This window comes from Tachypleus tridentatus, chromosome 2, assembly GCF_004210375.1.
Source record: "Tachypleus tridentatus isolate NWPU-2018 chromosome 2, ASM421037v1, whole genome shotgun sequence".
Lineage (NCBI taxonomy): Eukaryota > Metazoa > Arthropoda > Merostomata > Xiphosura > Limulidae > Tachypleus > Tachypleus tridentatus.
The window spans coordinates 72,328,907-72,348,965 of NC_134826.1; the positions used below are offsets into that span (position 1 = coordinate 72,328,907).

The following is a 20,059-nucleotide window of genomic DNA, read 5'->3' on the forward strand; positions in this document are numbered from 1 at the left end:
CACATCACATATCAAAGTAAGTGTATAACATACCATTTTCAAACATAGAGATAAATGGGGTCCAGTGTATTTGATTCAGTACATAAGCCACATTTCAGCAAAATAAAAAGATGTTCTTATTTTATATTTTAGCTTGTTAATATTATTAATTTGAGTTTTTAATTTATACAAAACTATATACACAGTATTTTAATATTAAAAAATTAATTTTAAACAACGCTACATTCAACATACCACATGAGTCACTATAATCTTATATTTAGATGTGTTCTTTTAATATTTACTTTTAAATTAAGAAATTAACTCATGTATAACATTAAAGTTTGAATTGTAATCTATAATTTAATTCCAAACTTATTGACATACATTGATAAATTAGTAGTTTAATAAAATTTTGAATGCATTTTAATAAATTTGATGACATGGCTTTTGACTGTGGGCTGTAGCAAAAGGGTTAATTCTTCATCCAAAACATAGTAAACATTTCATATTTTGATAGCATAAAAGCCACTATAATACAGAAAATAAAAACTATGAAACAAACTAATACATTAATAATACTTGATGGATGACTTCACAGTCCATCTACCTATAACTTTAAATGCATTAAAATAAAGAAAAATCATATATATTCATTTAAATAATTAATATACTTTGGAACTTAGAAAGTAAGTTTATGAATTTACTTTATAACTACAAATGTTCAGTGAAGAAATAAATCTGTTATCTGTTGTTTCTTTAAAGATATCTTATTATAACTTAAAAAGATAAGAATATATTCAAAATATAGTAAGCTTGTGTCAGGAGTACAATAAGCATGTTTTGTTGCCTTAATCCCTATTCTCTTAATCTGTTGTGAAAAGAGTAGCAGTAAGTAATGCTAGTTTGTTTACTTTGAAATGTGATTTATATTGTTGACTGATAGTGTGTTTACATTCTCAAGTAATGTTTTAACATAGAGATTTTGATAAAGTACACCATATAAAAGTTAAATGTTTAATAAGTTAATTAATTATTGGGAAACAGTTTAGAGTAGGTTGCTGGAATGTCACTAAATTATACTTGTGTGTTAATTATTTGATTGGAACTTAAAAAAGAATTTGGAAAGATTTAATTAAGTACCAGAATTACTATACTGAATAAAAATATAGAGATGTAGAAATACTTGTACACGAACAAAACTTAGTTATTCTGATTCAAAGTAAAGCTAATTCAAAGAACCTATTGATAACAATAAAGTAAATAAATAATAATTTATTATTGATATTTACTCTAAAAATTTGAGTTCTAAATGAAGTAAAATTTATAATGACATTTATCTTATTTAATCTGGTTCACACCGTAAGAGTCATTTCTCATAAAAAAATGATAATATAAGTAGGTACCTAGACAAGTGTTATATCTGTAACATTCTAGTTAGTCTGATGAACTCTTATTAAACAGAAGGTATTGCCAACACTGGACAAGACAGATGTAGTGTAGATGATGTATTATAACAGTCTTCTTGGCTTACATACGTAGATCTTTAAAAATGGTTCCACCAATATTTAATAACTTGGTAGATTTCAAACATTAATTGACTGATACTTTCTCTCCAAAAATGAACCAGTAAGTACTTCAGTGGGATACTGAGAAACAGTACATGCATAACTGAATTATAATTAGTGTTGTTTATTAATTAAAGAAGCATAAAATTAGGCCATTATCTTTGTATACATCTCATTAGTTGTCTGGTAATTGTATGTTTAACTGAAGTTAAACTATTTCATAGTCTGTAGGTTATTTCTAAGATATAACATAAATTAATAGTTATTTTTATCACAGCTATGATATTCATTACTTCTCTGCAAGTAACTAATTGCTAATTTAAATACTTTACTAGTATATTAAATCCCCAGCACATACCAAACAACAGAAACAATAATTTTAACTCCTGATATAAATTCTTCTTCTTTAACAGCCAGAAGTTATGATAGCTCACTGTACTAATATTTCATTTAACATGTTGAGTAACCTATTGCTAGTACTACCTAAAAATAAAAATTAAATGTAACATTAATAATAAGCCAAGTGGTCAAAAGGTTAGTCTTACCCAAACCAAATAACACTAGGGTAATCACTCTGTTTAAGCAAATATTGCTAGACTAAACATACAAAAAACATTTGAAAAATAAATGATGTAAGTCTAAAAATCTTGAAATGTTGACCAACAGTAAACTACATACAAATTTATTCATTTATTAAACCTTTGATATTTTGTGTTTTATCAAATACAAATATTTTATTCATTATAAATTAAAAATAAATAACAGCCTAATTTTTTTTACGAGGTTCACTGGTAATGAGTTTTATGTGTGTGACTGTATGCTGTTAAATATGTATTTGTATTTAGTGTAATTAGTTTTTTAAAGTCATAAAATAAAACAGTTAACCATGTTTATACTCCTGCAATACTAGTTTGTTTATGTCCCCTTAAAGTCATTACTTATAAGTGTTGTACTTTTGACCAGGTTCTTTAATTATATAATCATATGTACTGTAAAGAATAAACCTTTCTGTATGTAGTACATTAATAATAGTAAATTGATGTCAAATTTGAAAATTTTTCCCTTTATATGTATCTGTTCTCCAATAACTGATTTTTTTTCTTTAGCATCTTAAAGATGATTATGCAAGTAATGCATCATTACCTTTGTTCTGACTGAAGAATTGTTGTTGTTTGTATGTGAATGTTTTCTTCATTTGTAGGCTCAAGGGGATGATGATGTGGCTGTTTCTGTGAAAGACAGTGTGGGCGAGAAACACATGGAAGAGTTCTTTCAAGAGGTGAAATTCTTCATTGTATTTAAAGCTAAAAAAAATTTAAAATCTTAGTTGTCACTGTGTGAGCTTTATTAGCTCTTGTACTCCTAAGCAGACAATTTTTTGCCAATCACCATTCACTGAATTTTCTAGCTATATTAGTGTTGTAATTTAATTATTTTTTTATATCATGCCTCATATAAACTTTTGTTTTCATACAGAATGTTTCTACTTGCAAATTATATTCATTCCACTAAACAATGTACTAAAATTCACATTTTCCAAATAAAATCTAGATGTTTATATGCAAAAACGGCTCGCTTGGATTGAGAAAATATTTTACGTAGAAGAGCGAACAACGTTTCGACCTTCTTTGGTCATCGTCAGGTTCACAAAGAAAGAGGTAACTGACCGGAAGCTGACCACATGTTTGAAAGGGGTTGTGTAACTATGTGTCGAAATGTAGAGGGCGGTATTAGATGTTTGAATATATAATTTTATTTATTTTATTATATTAATATAGGTATAAAGGCGTTCCTTTATATTGGTTTATTTTGGGTTTAAGTTGTTGTATAAGTAAGGCTTCTTTAATTTTGCATTTGTTTATGTTTGTTTCTTTATTTAGTATTTGAGTGTTTTCTATGGTTATGTTGTGTTTATTTGACTTGCAGTGTTCGAAAACGTGTGAAGGTGACTTTTTATGTTCTTTGAATCTGGTTTCCATTTTTCTACTTGTTTCTCCAATATAGAAGTCGTGGCAGTTATCACATTGTATTTTATAAATAATGTTGGTGTGGTGTTTGTCAGTGTAGTTTTTACATAGTATAGACCTCAGTTTTGTGCCTGGTTTTTGAATAAATTTGGTATTAACTGGAATGTCATATTTTGTTACTAATTTTTGCCAAATGTTGGTTATTTGTTTGCTGATGTCAGGTACAAAAATGTAAAATATTTTCTCAACCCAAACGAGCCGTTTTTGCATATAAATTTTTCAACAAGTGGGTTTCTCGACATCACTGAAAATCTAGATGTGCTTTTGATTAATAATGAGGTTGTGAAACAAAATTTGTACCCCATTTCTGTCACATTAAGTCATTGTTAATTACAGAAGGTATCATTTTAAATTGTCTGTATTCATTAATTTACAGATTTAATTGCATTGTAAGCATGCAATTAAATTTGTATATTAATGCCCATATTGGTATCCTTCATTCATTCAGATTGACTAGCAAATTGGTTAAACATAAAACCTTTGGAACAGTCTGTTAAACTCTGGTAAGAAGCAAAAGAATAGAGAATAAAAAGTCTAAAAATATTTGAATTACAGTTGATATACACACAATGTCAAGGAATTTTGGCATTGATCAGTTTGTAAAGATAGAGAAAAGGCAAACTATATGTGAGAAATGTGGTACAAAAATCATATTGAGACTGTATGTAATAACTAGCACTCTGAATTTAAGTTGAAATGAGATATTAATATAAAATGCAGTGAATTTAGAAAATGATTTTGTTATTTTGAATGAAGGAAGATTATTTTATTGGTACAACTTGTGAAAAATATTTTTTGTAGATTTTGAATTAATTCTTATTTAGGTGACTTAAGAAGGTTGAAACATTGTTTTTTACTTTATTTTAATCAAACATACCTATGCCAGTTGTCTTTAGAATACACTTACTTTAAGTGAGTTTCTTGTCATTGTGTAGTATTCCTTGTTTATCCATTCAAATTACATGTTAGAATTTCAGGTTTTTTTTTTACTCCTTGTGTTTTTGTTTTGTTTCTTCTTCCTAGGTGAGCAATTTATATCTCTTTATGTGTATTGAAATGAAGGACTGATAAAAGTTATTTATTTTTGAAATACCTATAAAAATACAGTGTGTTTATGGTGAGTAAAATTCGAACAGTAGAAATGTGTGTGGTAGTTCAGTCTTGTACTTAGTTAGTATAGGGATAGGACTTTCAAAATATAAAAAACAGTAGATTGTGTTGACAATTGTTAATATTTTGTTGTAAACTTGTATGTATACACAAGTTCGTTTCTCCAGATATTTTATTTGGATATTAAACAGTTTTGAGATAAACATGAAATTTTTATTCAGAGGTGTATTTTGTGTGTGTTTATTTATGATTTAAGTGTATTTATAAACATTTCATAAATCCATTGTTTTAATCTGAAGTTTATTGAAACTTAGGTTGAAGAAATCAGAGAAAATGTTGAAAAAATTGAAACCAATGTTGAGGAAGTAAAGAAAAAACACAGTACTATTCTTTCAGCACCCGAAACAGATGAAAGTAATCTGTGTTTATTGAATATTTAGTATATAATTTAAAAAATAACAAATATCTTATTTCACCAAAAGAAAGTTGTCAAAGATGTAATAGAGCTTCATTAAACATTCTGTGAAATGTATAGAAAGATTGTAAAAACATTGGTTGAAATACCTTAGTAATGAAAAAATATAGTAGTAACCTGGGAATATTTCAAACTGGTTATGTTATGTATGAAACATCAACACAGATTTGATTTATTTTAAAAAGCAATGTATTTGTGATGTAAGAATAGTTAATTTACATTGAAATAGTGTAATATTAGTTTAAACCTAGCTAACATGGTAAATTACATGGTTTATTTTTTATAAGCAATAAAAATATTTTAAAAAATTTAGTTGGATAGAAAGTCAAGTGTTACTGCTAAAATTTTTAAGTTAAACCTAAGTTAAAATGCAGAACTAACCTTAGATTAACCAGTGGAAAAAAGGTTTTTATCATCACATAATTTTTTGTGTTAAACAACTTCAACATTTGTGTATAATAGTATGGAAAACACTGATATTTCTTGCTACACTCTTAAATGATGTTATATTGTTAAGTATTTTATTATAATAAAGTTTGTACACTCTACTGTAATAGAAGAAATGTCTTTAGGGAGTAACATTTTTTTATGGTGGTTTAAAATTCAAACCAATACAACAGCAATTATTCTCTGTTTTATATTGAAGTATTATAATTTGTACAAAAGTCTTGAGGTATATATTCACACACACACAGACATATACATAAAAACAAATTATCTGCATTGATAGTGTGAAATGCACAAAAAATGTCTGCACTGTAGCTTTCCTTTATTCTGTAAACTTGAGAGATAGTTTTAAAATGTAAATACTAAAACCCATAGAATAAAAACAATAGCATTATGACTTACTTCATATAATTAGTTTTTCATACATATGTATGCTGTTGTTGTAATTTTCCTGATGAAGTTACCAATATTTAAAAATATTTGATTAAAAGTGTCATCCATCTAGCATACCTGTACAAAAGTATATTTGAATATACAAAGTTTACAACCCAAAGATTCCAGACTTCAACGTTCCCAAATATTTAATCTCCTTGATGTTACACTTCACTGGTTGTCATGGCAACAAACCAATAAATAAAGTCATGAGTATTTTATGACTGACCTACTCCCAAGTGAGCCTGAGAGTAATCTTTAAACAGAACAAATTAAATATGTAATGTTTTCCTTTCTTAAAGACAATACCTCCTTCAAAAAATCACCAGTGGTATATCATTACACACGTCCATGCTGTAGTCATGACTATGTTAGATCAATCACCCAAACTCTAGCTACCATAGTCAAGGAACATGCACAAAACAGCCTTTCCAACTCTGGAAGCTCTCCTAAGTTATAATTTAAAACTGATGAAATAACTAATAATAACACCACCTTATCTCAAACTGTTATAAAATTGAGATGAGCAAAGTACATTAAGTTTTGCTATAACTTAATCAACAGTGAATGAGTTGAGAGGGAAAAATTTGTTTTAAACTGTCTTGTACATCTTGAATTTGACATCTTTCAGAAAAGGATTGTAAAAATCCTAAAAATATAGTTTTTGTGCAAACAAAGTTTCAACTGTAAAGTCAATCATGAAACCTAAAAATAAAACACTTAGTTTTAAAACACCAATTTATGTGCTTGACAAAAAAATTTAACTGATCAATGAACTTGTGTGTAAAGCTAATTAAAATGTATGGCTGCAAGAAATAAACTTTTATACCAAATAATAAATTGTTTAAATAATTACTTAGTAATTTGTTTATGTAAAACCTTTTTAAAATAAAATTAAAATATCTATTTTTCAGGTTAATGAATTTTAACATTTCATGAAAATTTTTATTCTAAATACTAATTTAATTTTTCTCCTTACTGATAAACACTTTGCCATTTTTGATTAATTTGGAATGAAATTCTGATATAAAAGCAAAGATTTTTATATGTTCAGAGATGAAACAGGAGCTGGAAGATCTAATGGCTGATATTAAAAAGTCTTCAAACAAAGTGAGAAGCAAGTTAAAAAATAAATAAGGTTGTTGTAGAAACAACATTTTCTCTTTTAATGTATGATTAGACAGCTCATATACTTTTATTTTTTTTAATGTATGATTAGACAGCTCATATACGTTTTTTTAATGTATGATTAGACAGCTCATATACTTTTATTTTTTTTTAATGTATGATTAGACAGCTCATATACTTTTATTTTTTTTAATGTATGATTAGACAGCTCATATACTTTTATTTTTTTTTAATGTATGGTTAGACAGCTCATATATACGTTTTTTAATGTATGATTAGACAGCTCATATACGTTTTTTAATGTATGATTAGACAGCTCATATACTTTTTTTTTTTTTAATGTATGATTAGACAGCTCATATACTTTTAATGTATTCATATTTTTTTTTTTTAATGTATGATTAGACAGCTCATATACTTTTATTTTTTTTTAATGTATGATTAGACAGCTCATATACTTTTATTTTTTTTAATGTATGATTAGACAGCTCATATACTTTTATTTTTTTTTAATGTATGATTAGACAGCTCATATACTTTTTTTTTTTTTTAATGTATGGTTAGACAGCTCATATACTTTTATGTTTGATTAATGTATGGTTAGACAGCTCATATACTTTTATTTTTTTTTAATGTATGATTAGACAGCTCATATACTTTTTATTTTTTTTTAATGTATGATTAGACAGCTCATATACTTTTATTTTTTTTTAATGTATGGTTAGACAGCTCATATACGTTTTTTTAATGTATGATTAATGTATGATTAGACAGCTCATATACTTTTATTTTTTTTTTAATGTATGATTAGACAGCTCATATACAGCTTTTTTTTTTTAATGTATGATTAGACAGCTCATATACTTTTAATTTTTTTTAATGTATGATTAGACAGCTCATATACTTTTATTTTTTTAATGTATGATTAGACAGCTCATATACTTTTATTTTTTTTTAATGTATGATTAGACAGCTCATATACTTTTATGTTTTTTTTAATGTATGGTTAGACAGCTCATATACTTTACTTTTTTTTTTTTTTAATGTATGATTAGACAGCTCATATACTTTTATGTTTTTTTAATGTATGGTTAGACAGCTCATATACTTTTATGTTTTTTTAATGTATGGTTAGACAGCTCATATACTTTTATGTTTTTTTAATGTATGATTAGACAGCTCATATACTTTTATGTTTTTTTAATGTATGGTTAGACAGCTCATATACTTTTATTTTTTTTTAATGTATGATTAGACAGCTCATATACTTTTATTTTTTTTAATGTATGATTAGACAGCTCATATACTTTTATTTTTTTTAATGTATGGTTAGACAGCTCATATACTTTTATGTTTTTTTAATGTATGATTAGACAGCTCATATACTTTTATGTTTTTTTAATGTATGATTAGACAGCTCATATACTTTTATGTTTTTTTAATGTATGGTTAGACAGCTCATATACTTTTATGTTTTTTTTAATGTATGGTTAGACAGCTCATATACTTTTATGTTTTTTTAATGTATGGTTAGACAGCTCATATACTTTTATGTTTTTTAATGTATGGTTAGACAGCTCATATACTTTTATGTTTTTTACTACATTGTGCTACTCATTATCAAACTCCTTCATAATTTTCTCATAACTTTGTATTTATCCTTTAGTTATGGAGCAGAATCTAGAACAGTTAGAACAAACTAGCATGATGTCAGCTGGCTTCCGTATTAGAAAGACACAGGTAAATCTTTGTGAAATGAGTTGAAAAATTGCTTTTTTATTTAAGAACTAAGCGAGGCATGTGATTTTTATGAATTAGAATGTTAAAAAGAATTTGTAACTTGTTATATAATATAATCTATCTCAGATAACTCCAATTTATTGTCTTACGTATGTTAATGTATTATGATTTCACATAACAAAAAATTTTAATTTTAATTTATAAGGTAATTAAATGTCTATATATCATATTTATGATGTTTGCCAATAAGATTGACCCATACAATTTTCTTTCTTAACACCAATATATTTTAATATACAAACAAAAATACAATTTATAATAGTTATTACAAATAATAATTTTTATACAAGAGTTTTACAAACTTATAAACAATACTGAGTCTTCTGTCTGGTCTGGAACTGAATGTGTTATCAATGGTTCTATATTGATATCCAGGTACACTTATCTTGATAGGAAAGCTGACTAGTTCTATTCTTGGTTAGTTTCATATGGTTTACAACTCACTTTTGACAAAGAAAAATATCTGATGTCCTCATAACAATACTAATGTCTCATATAATTCTCTGAAGTTGAACAGCTTATAGTGTTCAAAATCTATAAATGTTCATGGTCAAATATCTGTAGATTTCTGATTAATAAATGTTTATCACAGTTATAGCTTCCATGGTTTATAGTTTACTAACTGTAGCAGACCAACAATATTAAGCTGTATCCCCAATGTGTTGGTTACCTTTTATAAGCTTGTGAAAAGATTTTCTAGAAATTTCAGCTTAGGCAAGATTACTGATATTGCACATTGTTGGTTCTTACACTTGAGAGTCTCCTACAAGTTTTGAGAACAAGCATGACTTTCACAATACACATTTAACAATATAAGTTACATACCCTTGTAAATATGTATTTAACTAAAACAAACATCAATGTTAAAAATAAATATACACTGAGCATAGTAAGTTTTAAACTTTGTATGATAAATGTTTTGTGTATTCCACTAAAACATTTAGTATGGAATACCAAAAAATTAAAACTTTTATCTATATCTTATAAGCCCTTCTTTCTTGTGAGTTTATTAAAAAGTCCCTGGGATATAAACTTAGCATATGTGACTAAACTTGAGTAAACTATAAAAGACCTTTTTGGGTCCAATAAACTCACCTGTTTTAAATACATCTTAAAAAAAGTGTTAAAATGTCTAGTAATATGCTATTAGAAAAAAACAAGGCTTAGTTATTAGTACACAGGCCAAGTGTATTCTTGTGGTTAGCATACTGAACTGTAGATCTGATGTTCCATGGTTTATGTTCTGATACTGCCAAAAATAAACAAATAGTGGCAGTGGATACATTTGAAGCATGGGTCATATTCCATTGTTAAGTCTGTCTTCAAAATTAGGGATGGTTAGTAAAGGTCCCTCGAGTATTTTTGCATAAAACTTAAGAAACAAACAACTTACTAACAAATAAATTTAAAACCCAGTCTGTTATTCAGGTTGTCACTTGTCATTGTTTTTTCTGGTTTTAAGGAATTTCTTTACATCATCAATAACTCTGGATGAGGGCCTTTCAAAATAATAAGTGTAGGATTCATATAATATTTTAAACAACTTGTTGGCTGAATAATTTGTCAGGATAAATTGAAAGCATCTATGTTATGTTGTTTAAATGCTATATAAATACAGGATTACTGTAGTAAATAAAAGATGTAGCTAAACTTCATACATATAATAAACAAATTTCTAGTATATATTTATTTTTCAGTAAATATTTTACTTTAAAATGATTTTTGATATTACATAACATTTGTTCCTTGTGTTAGGAGAATGTCAGAAGTAGAGCAGTGAAATAATAACACAACATCCTTTTGTCAGCTACTGTGAAGTAAGCTTTGAAAAAAAATAGATATTTATATCTATTATAAAACAATAATAACTTGAGGTGGGAAAATTAACTAACTTTAACAAGGAAGAAAATTATTCTTGGAGGTTTTTGCACAAGTGCCGAGTTTACATTTGAGAAAAATGTAAACAAAAATATCTGTTTAGTGCTCTGTTTTAGAAAAATTCAGCTGTTGATTACGTTTAACAACCTCAGATTTACAGATCTGGTAAATTGTCTCTGAATGTTCTTTGTTACATAAATTTTTTTTAACCATTGCTATCATTTACACATAATTTATTAACTTAATATTGATGTGTGTTATCATTGTAAATGTCAGTTTAATGTAAACTGTTTGTAATTAGGCATAATTTTGCTTAGAAACACTAAACATTGTGTGGAGTCCATTAAAGTATGTTCATAAATTATATTGACAAACATACGTACTTATGTTAATTAACTTGTTCACCATCTTTCCCTGATGGTTTCTAGTCTTCACTTCAGTAGTTATTGAGAAAGCTGATTTGAAATGAATGTATTATTGCTAGTGAAAATATTAAGTACAAAGCACTAACCAGCATATATATATATAGTTTTTTTTCAGCATTCAATGTTGTCACAGAAATTTGTGGAAGTGATGACAGATTATAATAAAACTCAGACTGACTACAGAGAAAGATGTAAAGCACAAATCCAACGACAGTTAGAGATAAGTAAGCATTATGGAAGTGTGACTTTGTTATTAAGCTATGAAAAATGCTGCATGCTTGTACTTTGATAAAAACAAGTTTAACATAATTGTGTGCCTTATTATGGAAGTGTGACTTCGTCTGTTACTTATTTCTATAATATATGTTATCAGAAGTCATACTAGATTCACTAATCCTCCAATGTGGCTGCTTTGTCCTTTCTCTCCACTGGCTTGGCAGTAGTTCTGCAGACTTATAAAGCTAAAAAACTGGGTTTCAGTACCTCTTGTGTGCATAGTACAAATAGTCTATTATGTAGCTTTGTGTTGAACTTCAAAAAAACAAATAAAAAAATTCTCCATCCCCAGAATTAATTTTTTTCCACACTGTATTTACAATATAGAATAATAATTTATAATGTTTAACTTCTGACAACTACTCGGTTGTATTACATCTTTAAGCCTTCTGAGTTCTGTACTTCTGTGGCACAATTGAAGCCCAGTGAAGAATAATTAAATAAATTCTTTTTTTTCTAAAACTTGTCAGTATAAAAATCAAAGAATCTGATAATGTTCATAGAAATAATTCTCGGTGATCTGTCTTATCATTATGTGTTTGTGTGCATGTTTATATATATATATCTTCCTCTTCTCTCTGAAGATTATCATGGAAACACAACAAGCCAAACAGACACTGGCAGATATTGACACTTGTCACAATGACATAATCAAGTTAGAAAACAGCATTCGAGAGCTTCATGATATGTTCATGGACATGGCAATGCTTGTGGAGAGGCAGGTGAAAAGGTTTTTGTCTGATGGTTTCTAGTTCTCATTTCAATTGCATTTGTACTCCTAAGTTATTAAAAGCTGATTAAAAAAGAAAAAACATTAAAGATTTTTTTTAATAGACAAGACCTGGCCCAGTTGTTTACACTTCTGGACTGTGAATCTCAGGGTTCATGGTTCACTTCCTGTTTCTGAGGTGAAGGAAGTTGTGTAGTGTTAAGGAATGTATGTACAGGCCTTGTGAAATTGTAAACAGGGAGTTAAATAACATAATTTTAACACTTGTTGATACCTTCCTTACCTGACACAACTTTTTCTCATATTTCTTTGATGTTTTTCACAAGGCTAGCATTATTCTTACATTCCAGCAAAATGTTGACTTGTTGGTAGTTGAAAATACAGTCAAACACTTATTATTGGACAGATTTTGATTCATAATAAAAGGTAAGGTGGATATGAAGAAAAATGCAATACATTTTAAAGATTTCGACAAGAAATAACTTATAAAGTAATAATATGATTTGATTGTACATATCTCTTTTGTACATATCTCTGTTGTTGCTAGTATTTTGTAAATGAATTGTTAATTGCTCAAACTTGTAATATCTAGAAGTTAAATAGAAAAATTTAAAACTTATGAAATGGGTTTATTATGGCACCTTTTGTAATGTAACATGGATTAGAACATTTTAACAAGGTTATTTGTGATTATCAGTTCACACTTTCAAGTTTTGATATTTTAGACATTCAAAGTTATCAGTGAAAAGTTTGAGGAATGTTTACTACCATGTCAAGCCATAGTTAGAAGAATACAAAGGGTTGACTATATTTTATTAAAGTGATTTTAAATATTCAAATCAGCATGTAATATAACAGTCACAGTTGACATAAAGTCTATGTGGAATAGCATGTATTAATACTACATTTTGACACTGTTTGTCATTTTATAGCTTGTGTTTTGCCACTAAAAACTAATCACTTTAGGAAGAGTATGTAACAGCCCTTTCCAAAGATATTTGTTGTAATTAAATAATGAGATTTTCTAAGATGGAGCTATCTTTTGTACATAAGTGCATTTGTAACAAAGGAATACAGATCATCTTGGGTATTCATGACAGTTGAAAAAGAGACTTCTAACAAGTCATACCTCAGATGAGATGGTCAAAGTGTAGCATCTTGTTACAAATGATAATCTGCAAAAACAAAGTTTAGCAACAAAAACTTTCCAAGAGCACCAGGCAATAGTATACAACATAATTGCAAAGAATCTTCATTTGGAAATAAGGCCAGTGGAATATGGGTTCATCAAGATAGGCTTTTTGTCATACCTCCCCACAGTTGTTGTGTACATCAAGCAGCTGGAGAATGAAATAGGTATTTATGCTGTTCCATATGAAGACATCCAAGTTAAGTTGTGGGATGCAGTGCTTGAGTATTTCTGTGCTATCAGACTATTGAAACAAAACTCCTGTTTTCACACATAAGATGGATTGTGGAAATCGTGTATTGAACATAACAGCCTTATACTGGTGCCTTTTGCAGTGGAATCTACAATGCAGGGTTATTCTTAGGATACACAGTTGTAAAATACAGTAAGTCCAGGCATAGCAACACAATTGGGCCTCAAATTCACTTTGATATAATGCTTTCAATCTCTATAAATATTCAATATCTGTGGAATAAGATGAAGACTAATCTTTCAGCTGCAAGAACTGTGGATACCTCACCATGAAACCTTCTAGAGTGTTTTATGGATGATTTAGAAAAGATATATATATAATCCTTTTATTCATTTATGTTCTTTGTAATTTTAGGCTTCTCTTTAATATCTGTTGTTGTTGACAACAGAATGATAGTAAAATTCTTTGAACACAGGGTCTGTTTCAAATAATTATGTTATTTTGCACCTTATCTTCTATGCAAGAATCTAAACTTTATCCACCTTATGAGGTCAATTAGCTTAATGAAGCTTTCAAAGTATTATTGAATAAGTTAAAAAAAATTGTTCCTTGTGCGAAATGCTTGATGGATATATCTGCAATGTCAGTGGCAAAGTATCAGATAATTGGCTGTATAGGAATTGCATTTGCTTCCAGTCTTATTCTGTTAAAATTTGAGAACTGTACTGGAGCTGACCTTACCATACAAAAACAAAACAAAACTGATTAATTACAAACTTGTATTTACTTTTATATTTTAAACACAGCTTTTTATTGTGATATATCAAGGAATTTTTCTTAACAGAAGCATTTTAAACCTTTTCTTACATCAATAATTATGTATATACATTTTTTTAAGTGTGTGTGTGTGTCTGGAGTAATCATATTGAAAATGACTATACTATGATGATGGGAAAATAATGCTCACATTCCAATTACAACCATTTAGACATGACTGTGTCTCATAGGAAATAAAATCAACTGCATATACCTACCAACTCCAGCTAGGACTTTCTTCTTACAAAACTTACTGGGTTAGTTTATGTATTTCTGGATCTTACTTGATGGGTGTGTAGATTTGAAGAACTCTCTGTATTACTTACTTTTCATTTTTAAAGATATTTTATGGTGAGAAGAATACATTATTATTAGAACTATATCTACCTGGATACAGCTCATGCTTGATATATATGTATATAAACACTTGTGCACAATGTTAAAAGAATAAATATACAATGTTAAAATCACTACACAAAATATTTCAAAATAAAGATTCTACACGTTAGGAGTGAAAATGACATGATACATTGAAATGTATAGTCATTACTTTGAAATGATTTTAATGTTTTATATTTATTATTCTTAGGCCATACCAAAAAATGGATGATAGTACTCCATTATATCATTATTTTAGTCCACACCTATAAATGGATGACAGTACTCCATTATGTCATCATCAATTTAGTCCACACCTATAAATGGATGACAGTACTCCATTATGTCATTATTAATTTAGTCCACACTTATAAATGGATGACAGTACTCCATTATGTCATCATTAATTTAGTCCACACCTATAAATGGATGACAGTACTCCATTATGTCATCATTAATTTAGTCCATACCTATAAATGAATGACAGTACTCCATTATGTCATCATTAATTTAGTCCACACCTATAAATGGATGACAGTACTCCATCATGCCATCATTAATTTAGTCCACACCTATAAATGGATGACAGTACTCCATTATGTCATCATTAATTTAGTCCATACCTATAAATGGATGACATTATTCCATCATGCCATCATTAATTTACTCCACACCTATAAATGGATGACAGTACTCCATTATGTCATCATTAATTTAGTCCATACCTATAAATGGCTGACAGTACTCCATTATGTCATCATTAATTTAGTCCACACCTATAAATGGATGACAGTACTCCACAATATCATCATTATTTTAGTCCATACCTACAAATAGAATGCAGTACTCCATCATATCCTAATTTTAATTCATACCTATAAATGGATGACATTATTCCATCATGTCATCATTAATTTAGTCCATACCTATAAATAGTAGATAGTACTCCATAATATTTTAATCCATACCTATAAATGAATGGCATAACTCCATCATATCATTATTTTAGTCCATACCTATAAATGGGTGACAGTACTCCATAATATCATAATTATTTTAGTCCATACCTATAAATGATGACATTATTCCATCATGTCATCATTAATTTAGTTCACACCTATAAATGGGTGACAGTACTCCATAATATCATAATTATTTTAGTCCACACCTATAAATGGGTGACAGTACTCCATAATATCATAATTATTTTAGTCCATACCTATAAATGGATGACATTATTCCATCATGTCATAATTAATTTAGTCCACACCTATAAATGGGTGACAGTACTCCATAATATCATAATTATTTTAGTCCACACCTATAAATGGGTGACAGTACTCCATAATATCATAATTATTTTAGTCCACACCTATAAATGATGACATTATTCCATCATGTCATCATTAATTTAGTTCACACCTATAAATGGGTGACAGTACTCCATAATATCATAATTATTTTAGTCCACACCTATAAATGGGTGACAGTACTCCATAATATCATAATTATTTTAGTCCATACCTATAAATGGATGACATTATTCCATCATGTCATAATTAATTTAGTCCACACCTATAAATGGGTGACAGTACTCCATAATATCATAATTATTTTAGTCCACACCTATAAATGGGTGACAGTACTCCATAATATCATAATTATTTTAGTCCACACCTATAAATGGATGACATTATTCCATCATGTCAATATTTTAATCCATAGCTATAAATTGATGACAGTATCCACCATTTCATCATTATTTTAGTCCATACCTATAAATGGATGACACTACCTATGAATTAGTTGTCCCCTCATCATACAAGAATACTTCCATGCAATACTGGACATTAATGTCAGAAATACATAAACTTATTAAAGAATGCAAAAAATGTAGGCGACTATACATGAGGAACAGAGATGAAACACTTAAACCACAAATAAATAAAACACATGCTCTAATTAAACACCACATAAGTATTTTCAAAAAAGAAAATTGGACTAAATACTGTTACACACTGGTAAACTTCTGGAAAGAATAATTTCAAGAAGACTGCTTTCATTTTGCAAAAACAATAACTTTGTTCCTGAAATTCAAAACTCCTCCCGTAAAGGAAGACAGACTACCGATCACTTGACCAGACTTACAGAATTGACATACAAGTCTTTCAACAACAACCAAACAACTATTGCTGTTTTTCTTTATATTAAGAAAGCCTTTGATTCAGCGTGGCACAATGCCATTAGATACCGAATATATTTTTTAAACACTAACCAGAAAATTATCAGATGGATCATGGATCTCAAACTTCCTAACTGACCTTACTGCTGTGATTAAGGTAAACAACACCTTATCCAAGATATTTAATATAACTGCTGGTGTACCCCAAGGCTCTGTCCTATATTCTCTATTACACACAATTTTTGTGAACAACATACCTTTCCCAGACTTGACTTGTACATATTTCTCACAATACGCTGATGACATAGCTGTCTGGAGTGTGGTGCAAAACCCAACAATTGCAAGCAACAGAATACAAGAAACACTTAATGCTATACTCAAATGGTGCAACGACTGGAAAATCCTGTTAAATCCACACAAAACCAATGCCATTGCATTTAGCCACAGCCTTAATTAACATAACAAAAACTGAAAAAATCTCAAATTAGAAAACAATACAATACAATTAAACTTGTATGCCAAATTTCTAGGAATAACTTTTGACTCACGACTCTCCTGGACACACAATTTCAAAACTGTCAACAAATCTATTAGTAATAGAGTCTATCATATAAAACTTATAACAGGAAACGACAAAGGATGCACACCTAACAATATCATTAAAATTTACAAAGCTTACATTCATCCTATAATCAAGTACAGTGTTCAAATCACATAGAACATGCAAAAAACCATAGCCACATCACTTCAACTCCAACAGAACAAAGTCCTAAGAATGGCACTAAGACTAGCTAAATACACTCCTATCACATACATGCACGAAATCTTCTCACAGATCACATAGAACATGCAAACATAGAACCACAGCTACATCACTTCAACTCCAACAGAACAAAGTCCTAAGAAAGGCACTAAGACTACCTAAATACACTCCTATCAAATACATGCACGAAATTGGCGACATACCTCTTCTCACAGATCGTCTTACAACAATAGCCTACAAATGCTATGAAAATGCAGAGACACGTTACTCCTTAACTGCCAAATTACATACCATGACAAGTGCCCCACACAAAATAATATCCCATACAATGCATATCTGACCTCCAAGACATCATAAAGTAATACTGAACACAATATATTGATTGATTTACTAATCATTATTTGATGGGTTTTTTATATTCCAGCATTGCAGAGGACAGGTAGAATATTCGGCACCTATCTTGTGAAAGTGGGTTATCTCGGGGTACTCCCGTTTCCCCCAACAGCAAACTCTGAGGCATTTGTATTTACAGATCCCAGCCACCCTGTTGCCCTGACCATGGGGCATTTGATATATAGTTGATTTGCTTTTTTTCATTCTTCTGTCAAGCTTGGATTGCTTTCTCTTTGCCACATTTAACCAACTGGACTTTTTCTGCTGCTTTTCTTTGAAGCTATCTTCACTATGGCAATCTTCACAATCATCTGATATGAAACAAAAACAAGGACAATTTAATCCAAATTTTCAATGTACACATCAAAATTGTATTGTGAGCAGGGTAAGGGGGGATATAAATATATATCTCTGAATAAACCACTTGGGAAGTTCATCTTCCTTTAAAACTAAATACCTGCCACAGAATTTTTTGTTTTTTAATCTGTAAATGGATGACATTGCTCCATCATATCATTATTTTAATCCATACCTATAAATGAATGGCATTACTCCATCATATCATCATTTAGTCCATACCTATAAATGGATGACAGTACTCCATCATATCATTATTTTAATCCATACCTATAAATGGATGACAGTACTCCATCATTATTTTAATCCATACCTATAAATGGATGACAGTATTCCATCATATCATTATTTTAATCCATACCTATAAATAAATGACAGTACTCCATTGTATCATTATTATTTTAGTCCATACCTATAAATGGATGACAGTACTCCATCATATCATTATTTTAGTCCATATCTATAAATGGATGACAGTACTCCATCATATCGTTATTTTAATCCATATCTATAAATGGATGACAGTATTTCATCATATCATCATTTTAGTCCATACTTATAAATGGATGACAGTACTCCATCATATCATTATTTTAGTCTATACTTATAAATAGATGACAGTATTCCATCATATCATCATTATTTTAGTCCATACTTATAAATGGATGACACTACTCCATCATATCATCAGACTTATTGGTTTTTGTGCCTTATTTTTTTATTTATTTCATATGCTGTGTTGTTTATTTAACTCTGTTTACAGTTTTCACTGAAGATTCATCTAACTAGTAGATTTGTGTCTATTTCCAGAATTAAGGTAAAAACCAAAGAGAATTGTAAGTTTCACAAGTATTTCATTCATTAACAGCAGTGGATTTGCCACTAATGACACTGATATCTTCACTGGTGAAACTGTAGTTGTTAATAAATCAAGTATTTTTGAAATGTACAATTTCCTTTATTTTTAGCTCAGTTATGTAACTATGAAGTTTGATCCAGAATCAGTTATACATATTTCACCAAAATTATCATTGCATTTATTTTAATATTTAAAGTACTTGTAACATTTCATCCTCCTTCTATAGGGAGAAATGATTGATAGAATCGAATATCAAGTGGAACATGCAAAAGACTTCATAGAAGCTGCTAAACAGGACACGAAGAAGGCAATCGTGTACCAGAGCAAAGCTAGAAAGGTAAGACACTGATACCATATCTTTAATGTTTGTAGTTTCTCCAAATAAAATTCATTTTGTAACATTCTGTAAAACTTGGCATTAATACTTTTCTTTAAGTGTGAATGCCATTGTTGCCTTTCTTTGTAAAAGTCTTTCTTGGAATATATTCCACTTTTTGTCTCCTCCTCAGTGAGCATTGATTGATTCTGTAATAACACTTTGAATCCTGGAGCTAACAAGCTGGGTTCAGTTCCATGAAATATCCCCCCCCCCTAAACTTTCAGCTGTGGGTGTATTATAACAGTGATAACAAATCTCTTTGTGTGGCTGGTAGC

General features: G+C 29.0%; 1 protein-coding gene across 5 annotated transcripts in view; it reads left to right on the forward strand.

Annotated features, from left to right (window-relative positions):
- Positions 1–20,059, forward strand: part of LOC143244221 (syntaxin-like) — a 38,259-nt gene that overhangs the window by 6,452 nt on the left and 11,748 nt on the right. For 4 of the 5 annotated variants that reach the window (XM_076488494.1, XM_076488493.1, XM_076488492.1 and 1 more), the window contains exons 4-9: positions 2,749–2,826; positions 4,999–5,098; positions 7,093–7,167; positions 8,833–8,906; positions 12,130–12,267; positions 19,632–19,742. In XM_076488494.1, coding sequence (XP_076344609.1) covers positions 2,749–2,826; positions 4,999–5,098; positions 7,093–7,167; positions 8,833–8,906; positions 12,130–12,267; positions 19,632–19,742 — 576 coding nt within the window. The remainder of the gene's footprint in view (positions 1–2,748; positions 2,827–4,998; positions 5,099–7,092; positions 7,168–8,832; positions 8,907–12,129; positions 12,268–19,631; positions 19,743–20,059) is intronic. The other variant, XM_076488495.1, reaches the window with a different exon arrangement.